General features: G+C 46.8%; 3 protein-coding genes across 5 annotated transcripts in view; all 3 read left to right on the plus strand.

The window, feature by feature from the left end:
* Positions 1-40: 40 nt before the first annotated feature.
* On the plus strand, positions 41-3,483 carry LOC119704706. Its single transcript, XM_038146321.1, has 2 exons — positions 41-1,974; positions 2,434-3,483. The coding sequence occupies exons 1-2, from the start codon at positions 1,416-1,418 to the stop codon at positions 2,538-2,540; spliced, it is 666 nt and encodes a 221-aa protein (XP_038002249.1). The 5' UTR covers positions 41-1,415; the 3' UTR covers positions 2,541-3,483.
* A 4,741-nt stretch (positions 3,484-8,224) lies between these two features.
* Positions 8,225-15,577, plus strand: C9H2orf72 (chromosome 9 C2orf72 homolog). Of its 3 annotated transcripts, none has more exons than XM_038145225.1 (3): positions 8,225-8,901; positions 11,325-11,441; positions 12,654-15,577. In XM_038145225.1, exons 1-3 carry the CDS (start codon positions 8,331-8,333, stop codon positions 12,662-12,664), a joined length of 699 nt encoding a protein of 232 aa, XP_038001153.1. In that variant the 5' UTR covers positions 8,225-8,330; the 3' UTR covers positions 12,665-15,577. The 3 variants fall into 3 exon arrangements, with proteins under 3 accessions (XP_038001153.1, XP_038001152.1, XP_038001151.1); XM_038145224.1 differs by having other exon boundaries at positions 8,228-8,901; positions 11,328-11,441; positions 12,685-15,577; XM_038145223.1 differs by having other exon boundaries at positions 8,230-8,901; positions 12,685-15,577.
* A 136-nt stretch (positions 15,578-15,713) lies between these two features.
* The window catches only part of PSMD1 (proteasome 26S subunit, non-ATPase 1), a 66,222-nt gene continuing 54,090 nt past the window's right edge, over positions 15,714-27,845 (plus strand). Inside the window, exons 1-12 of the mRNA XM_038145215.1 lie at positions 15,714-15,858; positions 17,930-17,973; positions 18,970-19,043; positions 19,290-19,459; positions 20,336-20,541; positions 21,761-21,904; positions 22,645-22,871; positions 24,246-24,309; positions 25,119-25,247; positions 26,260-26,348; positions 26,965-27,043; positions 27,560-27,733. Of these exons, the coding sequence (XP_038001143.1) occupies positions 15,843-15,858; positions 17,930-17,973; positions 18,970-19,043; positions 19,290-19,459; positions 20,336-20,541; positions 21,761-21,904; positions 22,645-22,871; positions 24,246-24,309; positions 25,119-25,247; positions 26,260-26,348; positions 26,965-27,043; positions 27,560-27,733 (1,416 nt within the window). The 5' untranslated portion in view covers positions 15,714-15,842. The remainder of the gene's footprint in view (positions 15,859-17,929; positions 17,974-18,969; positions 19,044-19,289; positions 19,460-20,335; positions 20,542-21,760; positions 21,905-22,644; positions 22,872-24,245; positions 24,310-25,118; positions 25,248-26,259; positions 26,349-26,964; positions 27,044-27,559; positions 27,734-27,845) is intronic.

A 27,845-nucleotide genomic window follows, 5' to 3' on the forward strand; every position in this document is an offset into this window, starting at 1 on the left:
GCAAAGCCTCTCTCACATCTCACAATAGTAGTTCTGGTGGAATCCCTGATAATGAGCCCATGTGTACCTGGGCAGCACGTGTGCCTGTAGTGTCTGCTTTGTGTAAATAATTTAAACACATTTTCATTGCACAGCTCTGTGGTGCCCAAGTGTTAATGCCGTTTTCTTGGCCAGCCTTATTCCAGCGTGTCATGTAGGGCAGTGAGCATCTTCTCAGCACTTCCATAGTTCTTTAAGTTTTGCTGAACAATAAGGTGGTGAAAAATGAATTGACAGTCGTGAAGTGCAAGGCTCATTTGCTTATCTCTGAAAATCCCCCCAAAATACTGGGTAGTTTAAAGGGAGGTTTGAGGCAGGTACAGGTTGTCACGGTTGCTGCTGATGTCACAGTCCCACAATGACCTGTGGATACCTTGTGAGAGCAGTTCCACGTACACCAAGTAGTTCCATCATTTTGAAAGCATCCCTAGTCGGTCAGGCAGGTGAGTCTTTGGCTCAACCACACCTTGAGCCCACTCCAGGGCAGTCCCTCCTTCCCAGGGCATGAGAGCTTCCTTCTCCCTGCCTGGCCCTGTTGCCAGTGTGTGTCATGGAGCCCTCTGAGCTGTTGGCTTTGCAAGTCTCCTGCAGTGGGCTGGTATTTCACAGCTAATCCTCTTCTTTCTGAAAGAGGTGGAGTAGTTGTGTGTGCAGAATACATTGTTGGGTAAATCAAAACTTTACTTTGGATTGGAATTTAAAAACTTGACCCAATTACTCACCTCTTGTATACAAATTATTTTTCTGCACTTAAAGACCTAAGCCTGCTGCCAGTGCTGTCTTTCACAGCAGGAGAGCCTTTGCCATGGAAAACTGCCTTTTTTTCAACGTGTGTAGAGAAATGGTAGCTTACAGGATATTGGGCCAGGTCAGGTGGGGCTTTTAGTCTTCCACAACTACCAATAGGTGGGACACGTTGGATTCAAAGAAGGATGAATGGGATGTCCAGCTTTAGGCATTACAGAAGAGATAATGTAATGAGCAAAGTGAACTGTAACAAGAGGTTTGTAGGCCTGTGGTCACTATCATATAGTTGGGTTTTGCTGATGAGACAGTAGTAAGTCCTGAGTTTGATACAAGATGCCCAAAAATACATAATTATCCCTTCTCTTTCCCCTGTCACTTCTTTCTATTGTACCAGACTGCCAAGGTACAAAGCCTTTTCCTGGGAGGTCCAGCCCCAAAAGCACATGCCTGCAATTTGTGAATCTTTGTATCAAAACTGCTATTTTCACATTCATTTGGTCCTACCCAACCCAACATTGGCTGCTCAGAGCAGCCGGTGTTGCCTGTTTTGGGCCTGTGCTGTGCAATTGGCTTTGCTACTTCCACTCCTTTCCCCAGCAGCACAGTAAACTGACGTGTGAGAGGAAGCAATGGCATCAAAGGAGCAGGCCTCCTTCGTGGACAGAACCACCTGGGATTTCCTCAACCTACTGGACATGCTGGGGAGCCGGAATGGACGGGTGGGTGTGATGGAGGTGGACCACGCTGAGTCAAGAGCTCCCTCATTGCTGGTGGATTTTACCCGGGACCTGTGTGGCACAGGGGACATCAAGCACAAACCACAGCAGGCAGAGAGTGAGGGAAAGGAAGAGGAGGACCTGGTTCCCCCACATCTGATTTTTATGCTATGGCAAGCCAGTGTGTTGAAAAGGCTCATGCAGTGGGATCACCTGGAGGAAGCTGTCCGGGACGTGAGGAGCCTCCTCCCCTGCCTGCCGGATGTGCTGGTGCTTGTGATGATCCGTCCTGACTCCCAGGAGCAGCTGGACCAGGCAGTGAGAGCGCTGAGGAGAATGCAGTGTGTGCTGGATGGGGCCCTGCAACTGACTGTAGAGACTGCAATTTACAGCCCAGGCCAGCCTGGAGGTGTCCTGGAGGCAAAGAGAGCTGCCTGTAGGGCACTGAGAGAAGCCTTGAACTGCCATGAAGGTAACTGGATGACACAGCTAGACACTGGGGTGAGAGACACAAAAACAGAGCAGAGCCTGAGGAACAGTGTAGATGGAAGTGGTGCTTCAGATTCAGATACAAGAGGGAAGACAAGCTGGGCCTTGCAGGCAAAATGAGCCAGAAATGAGAATGAGGGTTTACATGCTGGGATGGGGATGGACAACGTGTCCAAGCTGAGCGTGTTCCCTCTTCAAGTCAGATAGTGTTGGGTCTACCTTACCCCAAAACACACATGGCAGTGGAAATGCTGCTCACTGTAAGAGCTGCAGTTCTGACTCCCTGCTGGAGCTTTCTGTGATGATGTTAACTGCTCCCCAGCCTCACTGACGCTGAGTTCTTCATTGGAGGGATGTTCCAGCCTTTTTTGGGTAGCCACAGGCCTTAGCTTTGACAGGATGGTGTCAGGTGTTCTTCTATCATTTGTGTTTCTTCCCCTAGAAGTTGACTCCCAGGAGCCATTTGTTATTTCACTCCCGGAGCTCAGATACTGCCGAGTTCTGCCTGAACGTAGGCAAGAGAAGATATCAAAGACAGATGGAGAATGAATTACCTTGGGCAACCAAACCTGTCAGGTTGGTTTTAGCACTGTCCTGCTGGATGTCCCTTTGCAGAACACTTCCTTCCTGCTGACCTGCTTGTCTGCCCAGACCTTCTGCATGGATGAGATTCAGTGCCTGGCTGTTGCCAGAAGGGGACACTGTGCCCTCAGCATCACACTGTCCTTGCCACAAAGCTCAGAGTTCTTTGCTGCATTGGCTGAACAATCTGCCCCGGGAAACTTTTGTCAAAAATCACTGGGTTTCTGCTTTGCATTAAATGCCTTGATTATCAAAATGTCCCTAAGAAACCTATCCCTAAGAAAGCTGTCAGCAGAAAGGGAGTCAGAGCGGGCCAGAACCCTCTAGATTTTAAATTGTCCCAAAACTGAAATAGTCAGAGAAACTCAAGACTAAGGCCTCAGACTGTGTTTTCCCAGGAGAAACTGGATGGAGGAGTCTTTGCTACATGGTTCTCATCAGGAACAAAACTCCTGAAACCCTCCCAGGTTCTTTGTAGCAGGGAGTTGACCTTACATACAAGCATGTACACATCCAGCAGATTGAGTTTCTGGAATGGGTTATTTTGGATGGGAGGAACTGTGGGAGCAGTAGAATATTTTTAAGTCCAATTACCCACTTAATATCTGAACTCATTTCCCATCCTCTCTGGGCATGGCAAAGCACTATAGGTAGCTGCACTTTTTTGCATTGGGAGTTTATATGTATTTTTTCTCTGGTGTTTTTTGTAGATCTTTTGTCATCCTAAGATCTTCATTATCATCAAAAAAAGGATTAAACACCTGATATTTATCTCATTTCTCAGTGTCTGTGTGTATCTATAAGCTTTAAAGCTTTTATCTAAGGCTGCAAAACTTGCTGAACCTGCGGGTTTTTACTATGTGGTACAGAAGGGGTGAGATTTGAGGGCAGTACAGATCCTGTAAACCAGTGTTTGTCAGAGAAAGGATTCTCCAGGTTATTTTCCAAATTCAGATTCTTTCCAGATCTTTAAGGATGTGGCTTTATGAAGCAAAACAACCTTGCTGTAAGTGTTTGGGTGGTGCTGGTGCTTGGCAGACTTTTGGAATGAGGTGACCCAATTATTCTGTTGTGGAAGAGACTTTCCATGTGCATTTCCATTAGATGAATTCTGCCTTTCATTACTGAGGACATTGGTTTTTGGTCAAGCTAATGAAGAAAAAGTTCCCTTGAGTCAAAGCAAGACATGTACATGTTCAGGCTGTTCGTGAGCGAAGAAAGTTTGGCTTCAAAAGATCAGCATATTAGGACATCCTCAAAGCAAGAAGCCACAACGAGGTCCTGTGTCTGTTATTTCCTGTAGCATCTGAAACACACAGATAACCATAGGCATAGTCCATGCAGCAATCAAGTTTTTCCTCTGGCAGCATGTTTGTACTTTGTCCAGGCACTTCTGTGCAGGGTGATGTGGGGCACTGTCAAGATGAAAGGGGGAAGAAACTCTGAGATGTAGCTGAAATTCTGGCCAGAGCTTTGGAGCACAGGAATGCCCTGCAAGGGCAGGTGATGTAGCCACAGGAATGTGTGGCTGGGACAACGAGGAGTGTGATCACCTGCAGAGCTGAGGAGGAGAGGAGGCAGAAGGCCATCCATGGGTGCTCTCAAGCTGCACCCTTGCTGCATTCTCCACCCAATCCTGGGTGAATACAGAGAAATCTTAGAGTGAAGAAGAGAAGGGCCTTCTTAGAGAAGGGCCCCTTTGTGGCCTCTTTCAGGGCTGGCAAACCCGGCAGATCCACACTGACCTGCTCTGTTCATTCCAGTAACTCAAGGGAAGCTATGGATCTGCCCTTTGCCTTATAAAAGGGAGCAGTTCTGAGAACCTGGGAGCTTGGCCATGCCAAGAAGGGGCTTTAGGAGAAGGAAGTAGGAGAATGCGCAAGGCAGGGTTAGGGAGGCAGGAGGGGCTGTGTCTGTGTGCAGTGGTTCCAGCTATTGCCCCCCAGCCTGGTGAGGTCTGAGGTGATTTTTAAGAGGCGCTGAAAAAGGTAAGTGCAGAAAAGCTGGACTGTTGGTGTCGAAGGTGTGTGTGTACTGGGAAAGAATGGAGACTGGTGGCTGTGAACAGCTACTCTTGGTCCTGTTTTCAAACCAAAGGCAAGGATCCAGCTGATGACAGCCAGAAAAAAGGCCAGAAGAGGCAGAAGGCAAGTGGTCCTTGGGTCTGATTTCATACTCATTGCCGCATCAACATCTTCCAGTGAGAAGAATTCAAGAGTGGAATAGGGTGATAGGCTGGCTCCATCTGTCTCTAAGAGGGCAGGGAAGGACATCCCTCTTATTGTGTGACCGACCAACACTGGGCTCTCTGCACGTGGCCCTGTGCCAGGTTTCCATCTTCCTCTTCAGCCATGCCTTCCTATGCCCTTCTGCCATCCAGCAGGGGATGGTGACTCAAGGAAACAGGAGGAAACTTAGTACAGCTGCAGAGATGGGCAACTTTTAGAGGGAATAGCATTTTGGAGAAAAGAGACAAGAAAAAAGTTTGAGGTTCCCCATCAGGAAGCCAGGCCATGCCCCAGACGTGGAGTGCCAGGGACTTCCCAACTTTATTTGCTTATGGTGTGTAACCTCCCCTAGTGGAGGCCAGAGGGCTGTGATAACTTGGATGGATCCAGGCCAGGGCTGAGCTGGTACCAGCTGCCTTGGGACCAAAAGTGGGGCTGCCTCAGCTGGCCTTGGAGGTGGCTGGATCTGGGGTGAGGGGACCTGGGTCAGAACAGTGTGACCATCCAGTTTGGATTCAGTTGTGACTGAACTCATCACATAAGGGGTTCGTGTCTGGTTTGATACACAAAGTTCAAGCTCCAGTGGGTGAAAAGTGGGAAGGTGTTTGGGTTCAGGGGCCAGAAAGATTGAGAGGATGTTGAGGAAGGTCAGTGGAGGAAATAAGAGCCATGGAGGAGTGAACAGGAGGCAGGCTAGAAGGGAAGCAGTGGGACTGGGATGTTTGGGGCAGGAGCGGGGTTTGGGGAATTTTCTTCTCTCACAATTACCTCCTCTGCTACTTCTTTGGGCAACCCAAGGAGGTCTCCAGGGATGAAGAGCTCAGTGAGTGAGCAATGCTTGCAGCAATGCCCTGCAAACACCTGGTAGTGCTACACAAGTAAAACACATGCTTTCCAGTATCTAGAAAGGATGTGTTTTTCAAAGTAATAATCGAAGCAAGTTTGGAGAACAAATCCATGGAAGAGCAGATGTACAAAGGTTTGCTGAGGCTTAGCTTATCTGCAGCCAGTTCCATCTCCTAGCTGGCTCAGAGGCTTTTCCAAGTGTCCCTGTGAGCACCAAAGCTACGGAAAGGATGAATTTAGGGAGCTGGGCTGGGTCATCAGACATGAGGGTCAGAACAGCTCCTAGAGATTCCTTCTTGCTCATTCAGTGTCTCTGCTCTTCTATCATCAAAACTGGCACAAGAATCCTTTATCCTTGTTCTCTTTTTACTCTCTTCAGAAGAAAGGTTAATCTTTGTAAATGCAGGCTCTAAGGCAGTGGAGCTTTTTTTGTTGTTTAGGCTTCAAGGCTTTACTAATATACATGCCAAATTTGTTTCTTTGAACCAAGCATCTTCACTCCTCTTTTGAAGTCAAAAATGAATAGATGTTTTGTCTGCTCTGGACAGCTAAAGCTTAGGGCTGTCTATGGTGATTCTCTGCAACCGTGACTGTCAGATGGATGTTTGATGGAATGTCAGGTTTTCTAAATACATCTGAGTTCTTGCTCAGATTCCTGACAGGGCTCTGAAGACATTTTATGGAGGACTACAAATGCTGCTGAGCTCATGACTGCCTCTGAACTGTTTGAGCTGTACCTCTTTAAGTAACACAAAGGGAGTTGTATGTGTTATATCTTACCCCTGTTAATGAGTAAAGAAATGTAAACAAGGTTGTTTGGGTATTGTGGGTGACATTCACCTTTCCAACCAGCCTGTGCTGACAGTATTACATGTGTACCCAAAATAAACTAAAGAATTGCAGTGGCCATGAAGAACAGCTCTGCATGGTCCCAAATATTAGTTTTAGTGGCTGTGCTGGCAATTTGAACATTGAGGCCACTGCAGAGAAGTAGCCAGTGGTGTACCTGAGTTAGGAAGAAAACTCCAATTTTTTCTATACCTTCTCTGCAAGAATTATCTTCATAAATCTGGGGAATTGCCAGCTAGAAAGCCAGCTTCCAAATGCCTCAGGCATCTTGGCATCTCTAGGCAAGTCACTGGCCTCATGCTGCTCTGGAAGAGCTCTGTGAGAGCCGTGCTGTAATAGTCTGTACATCAGTCAGGCTTTAAACAGTACCACTACACCACAGGCTGTGCTGGCAGCTCATGAGGAGCATAAACTCTCTGTGGATCTCGTGGCAGTTTTCCAGAGAGATGATGGTTTCTGGGGACTAGCATGTGTTCCTGTCCCCAGCCGCTGCTGATACAAGTCATGATGCTGATTATACCCTGGACTTTTGTCCATAGGTCCATGAACAGGCTTCTGAACAGATGAGGAAAAAATCCTTGTAAATACAAAATCTGGGCAACACTAAGGCCAGACCTGGCTACTGAATTATGACTTTATAGCCCTCCCATGCTGACAGTTACTCTCAGGGCTACCACACTGGCATGGGGGCATGGGCTCTTGGAGACCCTGATCTTTGGAAGAGGAGCCTAATCTTTCTGTTTTACCTTCCCCTTTTCACCCTGTCTCATTTGCTTATCAGCACTTGTCCATGAGCAAACTACTTTTGCTAGGACCCAGGGCAGAAAGTCTCTCTTGAAGCCCTCACCATGATACTAGCCTGGGGCAGTGTTTGCTAAGCCTGCCATACTGGGGGAAATATTTTCCTTGGATTAAAATTGGTGCCACACTGTGACCTTCATGAGCTGCCACGCCGCTGTTGTGCCTGGGGATCAGTCTGTGGCACATTCCTTCTACTTTGGCTGCTGATCTGCTGGGCTTTGGGGACACATGGCCATGAGTATGGGCAGGCAGCAGGCACGATGGCTCAGCCACATTTGTGGCTGAGTGTATCCCAATACATGTGTTGGGAATCACCAATATAAGTGTAACAAGTGACAGCACTGAAGCCCTGACTAAAGCTCCACACACGTCCCTGGAAACATTTGTGCTTTGATGGATGCGAGATGCAGCATGTGGTGTGGGGGCTGCAGCTCAGGTATGTTCTCGTGACCAGTGGGGTGGGTATGTCCTTTGAGGGTGTAATTGTTTCCCAAAGAGGAATCGTTTCCAGGGGTGGCTATAGCCTGGCCAAGCTGTGCAGCAGCATAGTGCACGTGATGCCAGAGAGGCCACTCTATTGCTGCTCTGGGGTATGAGATGCCACACCATAGAGGACACCTTGGGGATGCATGATCAGCTGATCCTCTATCATAACCTCTTGTGTGTCCCACTTTGCAGCCACCACGGCCTCTCCTCAACCCCCTCTCACCTTTCGAGCCCCTCCACAGTGCAGTTTTTTGCCTGAATTTTATAAACTCCTTATTGTCAAGAAGACCAGCCTGTGCGAGGGCTCTGAGTCTGGTCATGTGGCAGATCCGGGGGCTCTTTACTAGCCTCTCTGCTGTGCCCACCCGGCAGCAGGCAGAGGCTATTCACCCCGCTGGATTGTGCGGGTCCGGGTTGAAAGGGGGGGGATCCTTGATTCTCTCTCGCCCCGCTGCCCCGGGGTGTTGCTCTTCGCGGGGCCGGGGCTGGTGCAGGGTGGCGGGGCGGGTGCGGGCCAGTGGGCGGTGCGGAGCCGGGGCCGGGGAACATGCGGATGCAGGCCGGACAGGGAGCACGGCGGGGGATGGCGGCGGCAGACCTGCAGGAGCTCCGGGCGCTGGTGGAGCGGGCGGGCGGGCGGCGGGCGGTACTGCTGGTGGCCGAGGTGGCGGAGGGGGCCCCGGCGGCGCCCGCGCTGGCCGCCTTCGCCCGCGACCTCCTGGACGACGAGGCGCCGCGCGCAGCGTGCCCGGGGCCGGCGCCGGTGCCGGGGTGCCGGGAGAGGCGGTCGCCAGGCGCCGGGCGCCGGGCGCTGGGAGCGCGGCTGCTGCTGGTGCTGTGCGGCGGCGGGGCGGCGCGGGACCGCGGGGCGCGTACTCGCCTGCGGGAGATGGTGCGGGACGTGCGCGGCCGCCTTCCCGCGGGACCGCCGCCCGCCGTCGTGGGCGTCCTGCTGCCCGGCGGGGACGGAGAGGACGCGGCGGTGCTGGACGCCGCGCTGCGGCGGCACTTCCCGGCGCCCGGCACGGTGCAGGCGGCCCGGTACAACCCGGGCAGCCCAGGCGACTGCCGAGCCGCAGCCTGCCGCGCCCTGCGGGCTGCCCTGCAGCACCCCGCAGGTACCAGGGTCGGGGGACCCCTTCCTCCCTCCCTCACCCGGGGCCCGGTTTTTACAGGGGATTTGCTCCATTTTCCTGTGGGATCTTCCTCTTCTCAGTGGGATCTACCCCATCCTAATGGGTCCTGATCTCTCCTCATGGGATCTCCCCTACAATGGAGTCAGGCTTTTCCCATTAGGATCTGACAATTCCTGATGGGAGCTTCTCCTGACCCAATGGGATCTGGCTTTTCCTGTTGGGATTGGGCCACTCACTACTGATGGGATCTTTACACATGCACAATCTGATCTGCCTTTTCCCAATGAAATCTCTTTCATGCTGGTGGGATTAGAGCCTTTCCAATGGGATCTGCCTCTTTCTGGTGAGGTTCCCAGACCTGGCAGCCAGGGTGGACAGACTTCCCAGCAGTTTGGGAAACACTAGAGTAGCTCATGGATAACAGGGATATGGCAGCTGACTGCCATGACATTGTGGCCATCCATGACATGGTGGCCTTCCATGCTGATTGGATGTGTGTTCTTAAGGGAAGCAGGATTGGGATGTGGCCTGTGCTGTAGGGTGCAGGCAGGACCTGACCTTCCTGCATGAGGAGGATGCTTGTGCTGATTTTGCATAATGAATAAGTAACAAAACCAAGTCGTTGTTTGTGTGTAAAATGATATGTCAGGGTGAGGATGGCAGGATGAAAGCTGGGTGTCAGCCAGACCTGAGGAGCAGCATTTGCCCTGGGGTGAAAGGGGAGTTGGGTTTGTGTGTCAGTGTGGGGTGATGGGCAGCTGGGCAGGCTCTGCTCTCGCAGCTGCCACATAAAACACTTTAATCTTTGGCATAGTTTGTCTTGGGCTGTTTCCCTTTCCTCCTCCCTTCTTTCATTTTTTCCCACTTTTACCTTGCTCCCCAGCATTTCCAAGAGCTTGGGTGTTTTGCTGTCTTGCTGGCTTTACCTCAAGGCATCCTGCCACTTGCCTTCAGCACCACAGGGTTGACAGGGTCTCCTGGGATCGCTGGGATATGGGGATGATCAGCTGCAGTTCAGGTGCTCCTTTTTATCAGCTCAGCCCAGAATCCTGGACCTGAATGTTGAGGAGCTTTGAGGTGGCTGGTAGCGAGGGCACAGGGCTGTCTTCTGCCACCTCTCTACTGAGGCACACAGCTCTTTCCAGCTTCTCTCCTTTCCCATGCTTTTGTCTTCCTCACATTGTTTCTGCTGCAAGAATTTCTGGTGTGTTCCCAGACATCTGCGAATCCTCCAGCTCTGGTCGCAGCAGTCTGGTGCTTGGTACTTTTTTCTGCCTTGGCACTTTGCTGGTACTTGGCTCAGTATATGTATTTTTGTGGCTGTCTGTGGAGAATGGGGAGCAGGAGGAGCAGGATTGGGTGTTATAGCCTGCTTGTGTGTGCTCACTCACTTCTGATGCTCTGCCTGGTGCTCTGAGTCATGTAAGTGCCCCAGTGTGTGTAATGAGGACACTCATCATCTTCAGGGTTCAACCTCAGGCAGGGACAACTCCTTTCCATGCTTCTGTGAGCTTTGCTTTCCAAAATCTCCACCTGGACAGAGGGATCCCAAGCGTAGCTGTGCCTCCAAAGAGCAGCTGAACACTTCAGGCAGTGCACCCCAGGCAGTGCACTGGAGTTTTTTGTTTGTTGACTGCCAGAAAGACATTGAGCCCTTTAGTGTTGCAATGGCTCGATAAAGTGAAGGACACTGAAGGGGTTTATCATTTGTTATCTGATTAGGAGATGAAAGGCTGGATGATATTTCAATGGGGATACTGAACTGCTGCTGTTGGAGACCATATAAAATTATGCTGCTGTAGTATTTTACAGGCTGCTGTAGTGTTTTACTAAAATGGTTGGAAAGTCTGTAGTGACTTTGTTGTCTTCTAGAATAATTACCATACATTGACTACATGCTCTCTGCAATTTGCAAAAAGTTACAGCTGCAGTTTTCAGTGCTCTGCTGCAAGACCCCGTGTCCAGCAGGTCTCCATGGGAGGGGAAAATTGCTTAATAAAGCAGGGAGCAGTAAACAGGTTGATGTGGTAGAAGCTGTGTGACAATGCAAAAGGAAAACTTCCTTCTGTGGGAATTCTCTAACTGTGTAAGTCCCCAGCCTCAGCATGTGTGCCAGCTGAGCTGCTGCCAGGTTTCTTGCTCACTCTTGGCTGCCACATCCAGGTTGGTTTTGGCAGAGGTGGCAAAGTACAAAATTACACCCGGGACAAATTTCCAGGGTAGCAGAGAGGTTTCAGTCAAAAATAAGGATTGCCAGGAGTTGCTCTGTGCTTTCCAGTGGTGGGCTTTATGGAGTGGACCTGGTTTTGTTGCTAGGACCTGGTTTTGTTGCCAGGAGGGAGAGGTGAAGAAGCAGCAGGGCTGACCTGCTACCAGTCTGAACTCATCTTCTCTGGTTTATTCAGAAGACATGAAAGACAGGGAGAGGTGGAGGCTGCCATCCTTCCTGCAGTGCATTTCTTGGAACCAGGGGAGCTGGAGAAAAGATTACAAAGTGAAAGCTGAAAACAACATTCATGAAGGTATGCCCAGCTCCCTCCCTTGTACTCTGTTGTGATTGTCAGAAGCTCCTCATGACTCCCTGGTGGTTCTGGTGCCCAAGCCCCGTGCTGGTAGCCTCTTCCAGCTACTTCCAGCTCTGCAGTTGACCTTGCTTCCCTGGCTGTGGTTTAGCCCAAACCTGAAGACAACCAGCACATGTGTCTGCTTTGTTGTCATTTCCTTGTTTTCTGACCCTTTGCTTGTCTAAACAAAATCACGGTGAGTCTGGTACCCAAATACATCCCTGGAAGCACTGCTGAACTCAGCTGCATTTTGTTTGAATGTCTGGAAGCAGAACTACTCTCTGTCTAATCAATGAATTGGAAGCACCCTGATATTATGTGATGTTTTCTGCAAGCATGAGTGGAAGGAGTGTTCCCAAAACATTTGCTTTTAGGGCTGGCAGAGAGAAGGGAGAGAGCAGTCAGCCATGGGCTCCCCAGTTCTAAAGGAAATTGTTCAGGTGACACATAGCATAGCATTCAGCCTTTGTGCATGGCTGGCACTTTGACTTGCACTTCCCAGCAGTGACTTTCTTTTTGCAGGAGGGCCTTATGCAGGAGGCTACAAGGCTTGTGGTGTGCAGATCCAGGTTGTACTATGAAGCACAAAGAGCAGGGAAAGCTCCTTCACTGTAAAAAGAGAGACTAGAATAGAATAGACTAGAACAGAATGTTATATTTTCACTTGAAAGGGACCGCCAATAACCATCTAGCCCAACTGCCTGAGCACTTCAGGGATCATCAGATTTTAAAGGATGTTATTAAGGGCCTTGTCCAAATGCCTCTTAAATATATAAAATACTTAAAGAGCATAAGAGTCAGACAAAACAACTGAAATGAATGCCCAGTTTGTGCATCTTTGAGACATGTGAGACATATAAGGCTTGTGAGACCCTCTCTACATGGTCAGAAAACAGAAGTGCCTGATCTTGCTGTCAGTGCCAGGCAGGCAACACCCTGTGGCCACGCAATTGTTTTGAGATTGCTGAGACTTCAGGAGGCCAGGAGCTAGGCCCTGTGCTCCTTTGCTCTATTTGCTGATGCAATGTTAAGTTCGTAAAACAAAATGAAAATCAGTTTTGAAAAAAAAAATCAGCTGTGCTTAGGTTGTGAGTATATATCAATTGCTTCAGCCCATGCTTTTTTTTCATCTTAAGCTGCATTTTCTGGGAAGAGGGGTTTTCCTTTCAGGTCTGCCTTGACCTCTCTCTGCTCCCTGCAGATGACCTGCAGGACCCTGAGGAAGAAGTGGCTCTGGCCAGCCTTTCCCCCAGTGGAAACTGTGAAGAAGCTGCTGAAGGCACAGGCACCTAGAGCTGCTGGGCATCCAACACAGTCCACATCCCAGACCTGCCCAGTGGATTTGGAGCAATGGGAGGAGGAGCTGGTGCAGGCCCTCTCCTCCAAGGACCCACAGCTCCAGGGAAAAGCTGCTTGGCTGAACTTGTCAGGGTATTTTTAGCTGCCACCAACACAGAGGGTCTGTGCCAGAGAGCCATTCCCTGCTGCCCCGGGGCACTTGGAGCTGCTGCTGGACACTGGGCTTCTGAGAAGCCCTTTGGGGATGTACCCCACATCCCGGGCAATATGACATTGGGACTTTGAGTGTGAAATGCAGCCACCTGTTTGAAGAATGAGAAATGTTTTCAACTTCTGAGCAAAGTTCCCTGCTGAGGTTGCTGGGACCGGCCTCCCTGGCAGACTGATTCTGCTGCCTTGTTTTCCTACTTTATTGGTGCTTGGAATTTCCCACCCTCTTTGCCGTTAAAAACCAAACCAAACCAAACCAGAACAAAACAAAACAAAAAAACAAACAAAAAAACCCCCACAAAAGAACCCACAAAAAACCCCCAACGAAGTAATACAGCAGCTTGGAGACTGCAGTAGGACTAAATGTGAGTGCCGGGATCTACCAGCTACTGAAAAGGCATGAATGTAACAGTGTAACAAGAAGAATGCAGTAACAGCCCAGCTTGAGTGGCAAGAATAACATGAAAGATACTGATAGTACTGGCATCTGGACCAGAGTGGGGTTCGGGAGCGGGATCTGTCCCTCTGGCTTGTCCCGGTGCTCATAGGCTAACTGAGGGATGCCTGGGTTGGAGGGGTGGCGGGTGGGCTCTAAGGTGTGGCTGCTGCTAGATGGGGCTACAGGAGAGAGCCATCTTACCTGGGAGATCTCCACAGGCATGGTGGCACAGTTTGGAGGTGGCCTGCAGCACAACAAGAGGTGGCTGTTTCATAAATAAACATAAAAATATAAAAAAATATATTTAAGTAGTTCCAAAGGGTTGCCGGTAGCCTGTGGGGCAACACAACTAACCAGAAATCATTGGTTTACAAGGAATATTACTTTAATGTTAAAAATATATTTTTAATTCTTTATGCAACATCAAAGAGGTCTAGTTTTATTTTGAGCACAAGCCTGGCTTTCCTTTAGGAGTTTCCTCCAGCTCAGATCAGAAATTTCAACCTGCCTGCCTCTACTTTGGGTGAATTGCCAAAGTGCATCCTCTGTGCATGTCTGTCCTCTCTCTGGCTCCTTCTTCCCCACTGGCAGCAGAAGTGTCTGGAGTCCTGCCAGCTCTGGCCAGCACTCTACCCCAGCAGTTTGCCTTTGGCATCCCTCTAGCTCTTACCTGGAGCAGGGGATGCTGCTCTGCAGAGAGGGCACTGACCCGCTCTCCTTCCAGCCTCCAGGATTTCTGGAGAAATGACCTGTGGAAAACACAAATGTAACCAAGTGGCTCGCTGTGGGTGGCTGTGTCACTGGCCCAAATGTCAGCACTGAGCACTCAGTGCATCTTGGTGAGATTAAGGCTCCCTCCTGCTCCATCCCTGCATGGCCCAGGTGGCTGTGCAGGTCTGTATTTCCCAGCAAAGCCCTTGGTTAGGTGGGTCAAGCAGGACTCACCAGCAGGAATCTTTATTTTCTTGCAGCATTTAGCCTTTGCTGCTAAGCATTCTCCAATGAAGAGGTGATCCAAGAGCACAGACTGGCAGTTAAACCTCCCTTAGTGCTGCAAATCCACTGGATTTATTTACTGGTAATTTTGAGGTAAATCATGCAAGTTTATCCCTGCAAGAGACTGCTGGAAGTGGATGAACTGCCTGGGCCTTAGGCAGTGTGAGTGAGAATATATTTGACCAAAAGTATTGTTTTTCTTTCACTGAGGAATAAAAGTGACTTGAATTACTTTTTTTTTTTCCCTTTTCTCTTTTCACTATCTGTGCACTTGGAGGTGTAAGCAGATAGTTTTACGTGTTTAATTAATTGAATAATTTAAGGGCACTATCACATGCTTGTAAAATAAAGACACTTTCCAAATTGGAATGTGCTTATTTGTTTGCCATGGTGTTATCCTTGAAGCAGCATTATGTATAGCTTAACTCATATTTATCTTGGCTTGAGAAAAATGGATATTGGGATGGAATGGAAGTGACCCCAGTGTTTGAAATGCAGAAGATCAGAACTGAGTGCAGTCCAGGTGGAGCAATGGAGAAGGCTGGACATCTTCCCAGTTGTCCAAGAGCAGGGCAGTCCCTCTTGGCATTGTGGGTCGGAGTTTGATAAGCTTTCATTAGTAACTTTCATTAATAACTTTCACTAACTGATACCATTATGCATCCTCAAGGAATTCAATATATACCCTTCATAGGGTATTTCTTCCTAGTCAGTAGCATCAAGGAGAAATGAATGCTGCCGAGGTCTGGGCACTTCAGTCTCTTGTTGCTCATCGTTGCTCCTGAGCTGGACTTTCCCTGGTGCAAATCCACCACCCTGGGTATCCCATCCGTCTTGTGCCGCAGAGGCGGCCGGCACGTGTTAAACCCATGGGATAAAATCGCTGATCCTTGCCCTGCCCTGGGACACGCTATGCCCCTACAGATGCCCACCCCCTGCGGGCGGCCTGTGCCGGCGGGGGAAGCAGCCGCTTCTCTGGGCACGGCACAAACGCGGGCACCGGCGGGGTCACTCGTGGGGAGCTCACAGCCGCGGTCCCGCTCGCGCCGGCAGCGGTGTGGGGTCTGCGGGCGCGGGAGCCCGCGGGGGCAGCGGGGGAGCCCCGGGAGGCCGCGGGGGAGCCCCGGGAGGCCGCGGGGGAGCCGGGCAGCCCGTGAGGGGCGGCAGGCGGTGCAAGCCCCCGGCGGCAGGGCTGCCCCGCTCCTGCCTGCCTGTTTCTCCGCCGTCCCGCGCAGGCGATCTCACGGGCGCCTCTCCCGGGCGCAGCGCGGAGCCGCCGGAAGAGGCCCTTGGCTGCACTTCCGGGCCGGGCAGCGGCGGCGGAACCGCGGTTGGGCCGGAGCGGAGCCGACCCGACCCCCCCCGGACCCTTCGGACCTCCCCGACCCCCCCTCCGAGGGCAGCCGGGCGGCACCATGATCACCTCGGCCGGTGAGGCTGCGGCGCGGGGCGGCGTTGTCCGCCGGCGTTTCGCTGAGTCAGGGCCGTGACTGAGCACCGCCGCGGCTCCGCGGGGCCGCCCGTCACGGGGCTCCCCCGCCCCGGTCACCCCCGGACGGCAGAGAGAGGCCACCCTGGCGGTCCGGCACGACCGGCTCTTGCAGCCCGGTGCCGTGTCCGTCTGCTGCCGGCGTCTGGCGGGGGCTCCGGTGGCGGTGCGGGGTCCCGCGGTGTGAGCGGGCGGGTTCCGCCGCTTCGAGCGAACGGCGCGGTTTGGCTGCGAAACCGGGGGCACTCGGCAGGTGCAGCAGGGACTGGAGAGGGGGAGGAGGAAGGGGTTTGGAGTTCAGAAACGCAAATGCCGTGCAGAGGAAACGTCGGTCTGAGGAGAGCGGGATAAGGAAGCGTGTGAGGACTGGGATGTTACGCGGTGTTTGTCAGTCTGTGGGGAACTTGATAGTGTAAAAAAATATAGGAAGTATTTCCAGAAATATTCAGGCCAGAAATTAACATGCGGCTTGGCGAGAGAAACCGTGCAGAGGGTGACAGTGTCCAGCGAGCTTTCTCTTTCTGAACCCTTAGCTTTGTTTAAGTCTTTATTTTATTTGAGGGAAAGTAGGAATTAGTTTAAGAGGCATTTAAAAAATGTAAAAATGGTATGTGGGAGCGAGGTATGTAGGTGGTGTGTAGGAGTGAGATTGCGTTCTCCTGACAGATAAGGTAAATGCAGGAACTTATTTTAAATAATAATAATAATAGTAATAATAAAAGCCCAAAGCAAATATTTGGTGCAGAGATGCAGGAAACAGCTGGGAGGGGCTGGAAGTGGGATGGCTGCTGAATCTTCCTTCTTTGCCGAAGAGCCCCAATGGTGTTCCTTCAATCCCTGTTACTGATGGATGTGTGTCTAACCTGGTGTTTAAGAACAATACCTGATAATGGAGTTTCTGCAACTTCATTAAGCAAAGGAATAAATGTGTTCTTGTGAGAAAACTTTTCAGATATCAGACCTCATTCTTTGAGGCTTCACTAAAGTTTGGTGTCACTCTCCCTGTCAGTATCTGACACGCAGATCAGAGTATTCCCTTCCTGCTGGCAGCTGCCCCGAAGGCTGCACCCTTCCTGGGTGTCTGTAGACCAAGCAGTGAGAAGCCTCCAGCCACGCTTCAGGAGCTGGCTGCCAGAGCTCCCTGTTCCCAACAGCCTGCTTTGCTCAGGGCTCAAACGGGGTGCCCAGCACTGAGCACAGGGTCTGGCCAGCGGGTGCCAAGGGAAGGGAAGGTGCCTCATGGATCTGCCAAGAACTGCTCTCACTTACACATCTGTGTGAGGTTTGGGTTCCCTGCCTCCCACTGCAGCCAAATTATATTATTGATCACATTTTCTCTTTAGCCTCTGTACTGTTCAGATTCTGTGTTTGTACGTTTTGGTTTGGACCTGCACACGCTCCTTTTAGATCTGTCAAGATCTTTTGGAAGCCCGGTTCAGCCCTCCAAAGGCTTGCTGGCCTTTCCAGTTACATGTGTTTTTTCAGATTTAAAGAAGTTGTCAAGCTGTACAACAGATTAAAGACTTAAAGCAGTGAATTGTGTTGGACTTTGATAAGATCAAATTCCAGCCCTTTCCACTGCATCTTTGCAGTCTGGCAATGAAACCACCTATCCCTGTTCTTCAGATGAGCTCCTGTGAACCTCTCAGCTATGTCAGCTAAACAGTATTTCTGTAACTGTACAAATGTTCTGGGACAGGATCAGCAGTCAAAAGCATAAAGCTGTGAGGCACATCTCATCCATGAGGCCAGTTTCCTTGGCATGGAAAAATTCTTTGTTTTTCCCCTAGGAAGGATCACCTTTTATAAATAAAGTACCTTTTCAGTTATAAATTCTGAGCTATTTTACGCTATATTTAATACAAACTTGAATCTGATCTTTGAAGTTTTATACTGAAGATTTAATATCAGCATTCCAGAGACAGCCTTCTTTCCTGTTCTGTTGGTTTTGAGCTAAATGACAAGCTTACTTTTGATACAGAGAAACCAAAAGTAACTGATTTTGTTTTGCAGCTGGAATTATCTCTCTTCTGGATGAAGAAGAGCCGCAGCTCAAGGTAAGCTCTTACATCTGAAAGCAAATAACAGCAAATGCATTATGTGGGGAACTTAAAATCAAAAAGGAGCAGATCTCAGTAATTTCTGGTTGGAAAGCAGCAGGTGGGCGCTAAATTGTATCTAGCCTGAAAGCTAAAAGAAAGGGCTTAAATAAATGATAACAGATTGCAAACTTCCTTGTTTTGAGCGTGGATCAAACAGAGGCTTCAAATGCAAAAATCTCTATTCTTGAACGCTCCTTTCTCTCTGGAGGTAATGGAGCTTTGTTACTTAAAATTGTTCCAGAGGCTGCATTTTGACTATGTAAAATTCAAAGCTGAAGAGCAGCTCAGGTTTTTAGAATAATTTAACCAATTTAGAACAAAATCCTGGTTACAGTTTTCACTTGGGAAAAAAAACCCCGTAATAGTACAAGAAGAAAACAGCAACAGAAACTTTCCAGTGCACAGAGGGTATGAATCCACACAACACCAACACTCACAATGGTGGTGTGTTGATGGAACATGCACTTTTCAATATTTGTAATTCCCTAATTGTCTTTCTTGGATACAGGCATAGGTAGTAATGGATCTGAATGATCCCTGATTTTGCTGTGAGCTGATTACAAGTGGGCTGATTGTGGTTTGTTTATCATCTGAAGTACTGTGTCCATATAGATAAATAGAGTTGGCTGCTGTAGGTCACAGGTTGATTCCATGTGCTACACAAAGGTTGTCACAATTTCGCCTATCAGACACATCAGCCAGTCATTCATCAGAGAGAGGCTATGGGAAGGAATGCTGGAGTTGTCTTACCTGTGAAGTGAGCAGCTCTTTATTTGCAAAGCACTTGCAAAGATTAGTGAATGCTTGCAAAGATCTTTTAAAATAGAATTTGCTGTTGAAATGGTCCGCGTTCATGATATTCACCCTAGAATGTACTTCATTTTTACTGGGGAAAGGTGGTAAATGCGTTTTTAATATAATATAACTTTACCTTTTTTTTTGTTTTTTTAGGAGTTTGCTCTTCACAAGTTGAATGCTGTTGTCAATGACTTCTGGGCAGAAATCTCTGAGTCAGTGGACAAAATGTAAGAGAAGACACTTAATACTGCTTAAAAAGAACACGGGATATGAAGTGGATGTAGTTTTGGTTTCTTGACAATGGTTATTACAGCATGTAGCTCCATATTTCCTAGAAATCTGTAATGTGTGTGGTCATGGGGTTGGAGCTGTGGTCCCAAAGATGCAAGTTCAGTCAAGCTTGTACTTGAGTCATGTGGCCTTAACAACATCTGAGCACACAGAGCTGATGCTCTTCTCTCCCTCCTCTGCAGTGAAGTTCTCTATGAAGACGAAGGCTTTCGGAGCCGCCAGTTTGCTGCTCTGGTTGCTTCTAAAGTTTTTTACCACCTGGGAGCCTTTGAGGAATCCCTGAACTATGCCCTGGGAGCTGGTGACCTCTTCAATGTCAACGACAACTCGGAATATGTGGAGACGATCATTGGTAAAGAACTGTTGCTGCAAAGGGAAAGCTCTTGTGTTGTCAAAGCTGCTGTAACTTTGATATTTTACTTGTTTTAGCTTTTTTCTCTGTATTCTTCTTGCTGTCTTTGTGTTCATTTAAACCAATGCTGCAGTTAATTTTGCCCAGTTTATTTGTACTTTCTTATATTTTGGGATTCCGTAATGGAACTGACTTTGGAGTTCTGGAGTTCTTTTCCTATTCTTAATCCTTAACCCTTATTCTAACCCTTATTCACTTATTCTATAGTGAATTCCCAACAAGAAAATTGTTTTGGTTGTTTATTGTCCTTTCTCTCATTTGTGTGCTGATTTTATAATCAATTTCAGCATGACTTTGGAAATAATTGACTGGTAAGTGTAGCTGCACACCTAATTGAGAGGGACAGTTGTGTTTATCCACCCACAATAAGACGGCAAGTCAGCAGTTGACTGTAGGTATAATTTGAATGTCTTTTAAAAATCTCATCTGCTGGAGTGACTTGCTTTTTACATCATATTTTACAGGATATGATGGAGCTGGGCTGGCTTTCAGTCTCCCCAGCTGGTGTTTGCAGTGAAGCTAGGAAGTCTCCGACTGCTGTTCTCTCATTTATTTAACATGACTCTTGAGAAAATATCATATCTTTGGTTTAATTTTCAAAATACTACTTGATTTCAGCTCTAAAATCAGAGTTTGTTAGGAGATAAGAGAAGTGTTTTCCACTATTATCTGTATATGACTACACAAATGTATAATTTTCCATACTGTACTTGCTGGTAGAACATGTTCATGCACATGCTGGTCTCTTCACCTGCACAAAACTGCAAAAACCTGGAAACTTGACTTTTCCCCCCATATTTGTTCGTATCTCTTCAGCAAAATGTATTGACCACTATACCAAGCAGTGTGTGGAGAATGCAGAGCTGCCGGAAGGGGAGAAGAAACCCGTGGATGAGAGGCTGGAAGGGATAGTGAACAAAATGTTCCAGCGGTGCTTGGATGACCATAAGTACAAGCAGGCCATTGGCATCGCTCTGGAGACACGCAGGCTGGACATCTTTGAGAAAACCATCCTTGAGTCGGTATGTGCAAGAGACAGGAGGTGCCTGTAGCTAAGCTTTTCCAGGTGTGGATCCAGAAGTCAAGTGCAAGATCCATGTTGCTGTGGAACTTGCCCTGTTTTGTATGAGCAGAACAAAAGATAAAACTCAGGGATGTTCAGTTCAGTGTGTTCATGGAAAGCAGAACCACTCAGGACTGTCAAGTATAGGAAGATCCTCCCTACCTTTAGAAAATCCTTGAGCTACATGCTTATGGGAAAATATTCCCAAGAAGCTTGGCTATGTGCCCTCTTCTTAAGGTATTCCCTGTCAGCTGCTGGTGAAGATACAATACTGGTATGATGTAAGAACAGCCTTTTTATTTAATTGTGTCTGTCAACTGCTGTAATGCACTGTGGGGAGGGATCCTTTGGGCTGGGTAAGTGCTTTATTAATGGCAAGCAAAAGAAAAAACTCCAGTAGGTGGGTGAGCTGCTGTAATTTTCAGTGACTCTGTGCAGTCTTGGTCTGGCCTGACTCCAAGATGGTGCACCTTGGCTTTAAAATCTTTCACTGAGGGTTTAAGGTAAGTTGTGTTACTGTTAGTGGCAGTAAGAGAAGCTGGCCTATATTAATCTGCAGCAGCTCAGCAGTTGTGTGCAATCTTGTTATGCTGTAGTATCTCAATCATGTGCCAGACACATAGCTTGAATCCTTTAAATTTTACAACTTTTCAGTTTGCAACTTTTATGTATGTTTGGATATTTCCTGTTTCTGTATATGAGTGATAATCATGAGGCATCCATCTTACTTTCATTGTTCTCTTTGTTGTCCTATGCATTTAATAACTTGCCTGTTAAAAATCCCTCATTTTCAATTACCTTTCTGAGGTCTAGTAACCAAATCAGTTTCTCAGGCTTCATCTTTTCTTGATGCATGGTTTGTTTTCCTGACATTTTATGTTAGTGCAGTGAATTTCACCGCGTTCAAAACTGATTGTTTGAACAGGAAGGGTGAAGGGAAGATACGTATTGTACTTATAAGTTACTGAATTAAATATTGGTCCTGCATGATTTTGATAGTGTTTTTTCTTTAAACTGCAATACATGTGTATATAGGCTTTTCTGAAAATAGGAAAGGAAACTGTATGATTCATATGCACATTTGGTCTGCCTTTTAAAGTAGAAAAAGGGTAGCTTTATTTTCCTCTCTAAATCCTGCTTGTCAGTCTGATGTTTGATATCCCTGAATTTTATTTCAGAATGATGTTCCTGGGATGCTGGCCTACAGCTTGAAGCTCTGTATGTCTTTGATGCAGAACAAACAGTTTCGTAACAAAGTCTTGAGAGTTCTAGTTAAAATCTACATGAATCTGGAGAAACCAGACTTCATCAATGTGTGCCAGGTAAACTTTTCAAAGTCATCTTTAAAGATTACAAAAAATTGCACTTCTTTAGGTGTATTTGGTGTGACATCTACCTGTTCTCTGTCTTTTGTTCAGTTAAATGAAATATGTTTTCCTGGTTGCGTGCTTCCAGCATATATCAGAGTGAGACCAACTTGAAAAAGAGATGTAAAGATTGCATATTTGGTCAATTTATAGAGAAAGAAATCCGTTCAAAGGCAGTTTGAGGACACAGACAACTCTTGACAGAATATTTTAAGCCTATGTAGGGAGTATCAGATGGTAGGTTCACAGCTTGGAATTTTATTTATTCCTCACAAGAACGTTTCCAGTGCTTTGTTTTTTGGCAAGCCATTGTCTGAAAGTGTTTAGACAACCAGTTGTGAAGTTGCTCAGATGTTCTCAGATCTTTGCCAGTCTTGGTATGCCATGTACACATGATCAGTATTATGCCTGTTTCATTTCAGCTGAGGCTTCCCTACAGTATGACTGGGGCTTCTTCAATGTGCTTTTGATTTTCTGTGTCTAGTAGGACAAGTCTTGGTTTTCTATGAAAACCCTTCTGAGTTTTCTATTGTCTTCAATGAAAGAGAGAAATTTTTCTGTTTTTGGAGGGGGTGTTCTGTGGAGCAGCAGATGAGAGCATTGCAGTGTGGCCTTGGGTAGTGTTGCTTTCTTGTTCTGAAGTATCTAATGTCTTCTCCTATTTTTTTTTCTGTTCTTCCCTTTCTCCTTATCAGTGCCTGATATTCCTGGATGACCCACAGGCTGTGAGTGACATCTTGGAAAAATTGGTGAAGGATGATAACCTCCTCATGGCCTACCAAATTTGCTTTGACCTGTATGAAAGCGCGAGTCAGCAGTTCCTGTCTTCTGTCATCCAGAACCTGCGCACGGTTGGAACTCCCATTGCCTCCGTGCCTGGATCCACCAACACAGGCACTGTCCCTGGATCCGAGAAAGACAGGTCAGGAGATTGACTTGAGAGGTGGTGGACTTGTGTGGCTCCAGTCCTGCTCTAAGGGTGCCTCATATTCCACGTATGGATGCTTTTTACAAGCTATCAAGTTATTCCCCTTTACTTAAGTATAGGCAAGACATGCTATTTGCTCAAAACAAAATTGTGTATTACCAAAATCTACTGGTTTTTAAGGGGATTTTCTTTGCAGTTGAGATAAGCACAGAGCAGTTCTACTGGGGTTCAGCTAATGAGCTGTAATTCATTAAGCTACAGCATGAGTTGCTTGGGAATGCTGATGATATGTGGTCTTGGCAGCAACTTGCAGAGCTAAGGAAGGGGGAAGTTCAGGGAAAAAGCTCATCACAGCTATGTGCAAGTTGGGTTTCACATAACAGCTTATGGGAAGAGTGAGATCAGATGCTACTGTGGTGTCAACAGACCTTTTTGTACTTGCAGTTCAGAAGAGCTACTTCAAATCTACTTCAAGTTTTTAAAAACACGTTCAGTGGTCAGTATCTGAGATTTTAACTGCAAGAACCTGCTGTTAAGAAAAATCCAAGTTGGCACTAGCCATTCTGTCATCTTTATTTCTTCTTTTGGTGACTTACAGGAGAACTGGCCAATCTGTGCTAAGGTTGCTAGCCAGCTCAGGGACAGCACAGAAGAAGTTTGTTCTCCATCTGCTGTGCAATCACCATAGAATGCTTACTGGTACTTTCACCAGAGCTCTCATGTCTGTGCACAACCTCCTCCCAGCACTCTTTGTTAGTGTGTGGTGGAGAATCCCACCTAGATCCAGGCTGGTTGAAATAGGGGTTTATCCAGCTGTGGAGCTGAGTATACTTTTGAATCAGTGACACAGACACAGCAAGCATTTTCCTCCTCCTCTCTTCTTTTCCAGTGAAATAAAAGGCAAGACACAGAATAATTTATGTCAGCCTGTGAAGCATTAGAACAAGGTGCTAACAACAGCTTAATATGTTTGATTTCCTTGTCAACATTCTAGGATCCATGCTAATCGTGACAGCCACAAGGCTTCTAGGGGAGGATATAATTATCCTTGATGCCTTGTTTGTTGACCTTGTTTTCTCAACTGTGTCTGTTCATTCCCTACAAGCATCTTCATTTTTGTTGTCTCTGTAGGTGGAATAGAGAATAGAGTTTTCCAGGCCTTTGTCTTCAAGTTCCCTGAAAATTGAGTGAAGGGGGAATTTTCTGCTCAGCAGTAAGCTCCAGATAGTCAGCCCTTGTTCTATCAAAGTCCTCTTTTCCAGTCATCATCTCCAAATCCTAGGCTACTCCTCCAGGACAATGTTCAGCCATAATTACAGTTCCTGACTTGTTGCAAGTGATGCATTTTTCATTTCTGTTTTATTTCAGTGATGCTATGGAAGCAGAAGAGAAACCAGGAAGCACTTGTGCAGCAGGGAGGTCTGCAGAAATTGTGAGTGCTATTTCTGAAACAGACCTTACTTAGTTTTTCTTACTTGTTCTCTTTGGATGTCTAGGGTTTCTAAATTGGTTTGGCTAATAAAAGAATGGAATTCCTTTTCTATCTTTCTTGGAGAAAAGGTGACAGATGATCTCTGAGGGCTAAAAATCTGACTTAATGTCCAGATAATGTCCAGCAGTTCATATACTGAAAGCTGTGTGAGAGTGGGAAATGGTCAGAGTTCAGTAGGAATTACTGAGTTCTGAAAAAAGAGACAGAAAGATCTGGCTCGTGTGTTTGCTTTTTGATATTGAAACAATTAACTCATCCCAAAAGAAAGGGCCTAAAATTTAACTGCTGCTGAGAATGGTGCTGCAGCTCAGCACAGGCTCATGCAAAGTATTGTAGCTTTGTGGCCTTGTCTATGATGAAAGCTTTCATGGAAATACAGGTTCATTTATAAAAGGGGTTTGCCTCTGGCAGGAGACTTACTGTCTCTGTAATGCCAAACAGCAGCTTGCTGTTGTCAGATGTCAGATTGTCAGATGCCACCTGTATTCTTTCACTTTCAATGAAAGAATACATTTCTTGTTGAAGAGTCTCTTCTCCCACCTGCACTGCTGTGTACAAAACATCTGATTTCTGGGAGGTTTGGGCTTATGCACCAAGGACAGAAACAATGTCTTTTTAGTCCTAAAACATGATAGCTTTTGGAATATGGTGATGGGAACATACCAGAGTGGCTTCTCATGAATTATATTTTAACAGAGTCATAGTTGGGTTCTCATCAATTTTTTTTTCCTTTTTGCTTGTATGTGAAGAACCCAGAGCCTAAGGACCAGATCTCAAAAATGATTAAAATTTTAAGTGGGGAAATGGCCATTGAGTTACATCTGCAGTTTTTAATACGAAACAACAATACAGATCTCATGATCCTCAAAAACACAAAGGTAAGAGACTTTGTTAAATATGATTGTCTTGGATTTATCTGATTCATCCTGTGTCTGTTTTGACCATGCTGGTGTTGTTTTTAATTATAGGATGCTAGTAGCATGTTGATATTTTAATTAGTTGTTTTTTTTTTTTAATTGGTTATAGCAACTCATCTTTTTCTCACCCTTTTTTTTTTTTTGGTGGTTTTGTTTTTCATCTGTTCAGTAAGATGGGCAAAATTTGCCCTCCAGCTCCATGTCAGATCCATTGCAAATGCTGCTGGTTGGGAAGGGAGGAGTCAGACAGGACTATAGGTTACAGTTTGTTGGTATCTTGGTTGAGATGTTATTAAGCCCTTCAGCTTGGCAAGGGAATCCTGGTATGTAGTAAAAACCAATATTTTCATGTGGGAGACAAAACCAATTAGATACTGTAATGTAGACAGAGTTAGTGAATGGAGTAACTGGTTTTGTTTTGGAAGGTGTTACTCAAGGGTGGGCAAATGAAAACTTACAGGTAAACTAGATTCTTAAAAGCTTACTAGAAACTATAGGAGAAGTTTTTAATTTGTGAAGTAAGATGCACATCATCAGTAAAAGTAGTAGGGGTTGCTTGTTAGGGGGTTCATCTGTTTCAGATGACATTTCAAATGTATTGGAAAATCTTTTCCATCTGCTGGTGAAGTGTTCAGGATTCTGCAGTAGAGTTCTGGGAAGGGCCTGGGAACGTCAGCAGCATTCACTGTGAGTGCTTGGTTCTGGGAAGCAGAGCAGGGTGGTTCTCCAGTTAAGTGGCAATTGGAGTAATCACATCTCTGAAAGAAACTCACATAAAGGATCATTTTACATGGGAAAGATGGCTAGAGGATATGTTAGAGTGTATTAGCAATCTATTAGCTGATTACAGGGAAATTGCTGGTTAAATTGAGGATCATTACAGTCAATTTTTCTACTGTACTGGCAAGCTTGTTAAATGACCTTGGGCAGGCCTTTTGCTGAGTGATGCTACTGATTGTTCTTGTTCTTTCAGGATGCAGTGAGGAATTCTGTGTGTCATACTGCAACTGTTATAGCAAACTCCTTTATGCACTGTGGGACAACCAGTGACCAGTTCCTTAGGTAAATCCATGGCAAGGAAGCTACAATGTCATTTAGAGGTGTTTGAACGACATTGTTGCCCTCCTTAACTTGATACATCCAGAGTGGTAACTGCAGAACTCTAATGGTGTTAGAGAATTGTTTCCTTTTCTCTATCCTCACAAACTGGCTTTGTTTGACTGCTAACTGTATGAGCACCTTGGAGGGTGAAGGTCTGGAATTTCTCTTCTCTTTGTTTACCAGTTAGAGAGTTTCTGAGATGTATCTTCTTATGGTAGAGACTGACAGTACTGAATGACTCTTGTAGGAGAAATACTAGGGCTGACTTTACGAGGGACTTAAGGAAAGCTGCAGAAACTCTGCTAAAGTTTCTCCCAGAGAACTGGTGGGCTGCATATTGAGCAGTTCTCTATCTTTCACTGATATCACCCATGTCTAGAAGCTTGACTACAACCAGACAAAAATCAGGACTGATGAAGGGGAGGGAAATGTAAAGTGGAAATGTGGTTAGCAGCCTTCCCTTCTGGAGCTGTTTTTTAGTTTGAAAGCAGTCTTCAGTGCTCTTAAACCCCGCTTGCAGGATTAGGAACTGGCTATATGAAAAACTTTGTATAATCTTTCTCTTTTCATCTTCTAGAGACAATTTGGAGTGGCTGGCCAGGGCCACTAACTGGGCTAAGTTTACTGCTACTGCCAGCTTGGGTGTTATACACAAGGTAACATTGCATTCATTTCCTCAGTGTCTGCTCAGTGTAAATGCTTGACTTGTGAACACTGGGAATGTGGAAATGGGGATTCTGAATGGTGCCTGCACTCCAGCGTACCTGGCACAGCTATAGCATATTTTGTGTCTTTGCACTAAAAAAGCTGTGTTTATATTATTTCATCTGACATCCAGTATAATTTATGGTATGTTTTGCTGAGAATCAAAAAGGTGCTGGGATAACATGGCTCAAGGAGAGAGTATTTTTCCTAACTCTTCCTTTGTGAGTTGAATAGATTTAATAGTTTCTAGGTATTAAAATTGCAGGTAGTTCTTAAGTTATTCTGGGACATACCATAGTTCCTTACTGTCATAACTTTCAGTAAGTTTGAACGGTGATGTGTGGCACCAAAATACTGATTTTAGTGGAGAAAATAATGGCTATAACACATGTTTAAATATTACTTTGCTGTTTTTTCACATTGCACTTCCCACTGTCTTTCCTTCCTGCTGCACACTGGACGTCCAGGGTCATGAGAAAGAAGCATTACAGCTAATGGCAACCTACCTGCCCAAGGACACCTCTCCAGGCTCAGCCTACCAGGAGGGAGGAGGCCTCTATGCCTTGGGTCTCATCCATGCCAACCATGGCGGGGACATCATTGACTACTTGCTGAACCAGCTGAAGAATGCCAGTAATGATGTGTGTACTGAACTCTGCAATGAGCCTTTGTTTTGTTGGGAGTATGCAGGAGGGTGCTGGCTGGTTTAGTAGTTGGGGGTAGAGGTAATTAAGCAGCAGTGTGGTACTTAGA

This window comes from Motacilla alba, chromosome 9, assembly GCF_015832195.1.
Source record: "Motacilla alba alba isolate MOTALB_02 chromosome 9, Motacilla_alba_V1.0_pri, whole genome shotgun sequence".
Lineage (NCBI taxonomy): Eukaryota > Metazoa > Chordata > Aves > Passeriformes > Motacillidae > Motacilla > Motacilla alba.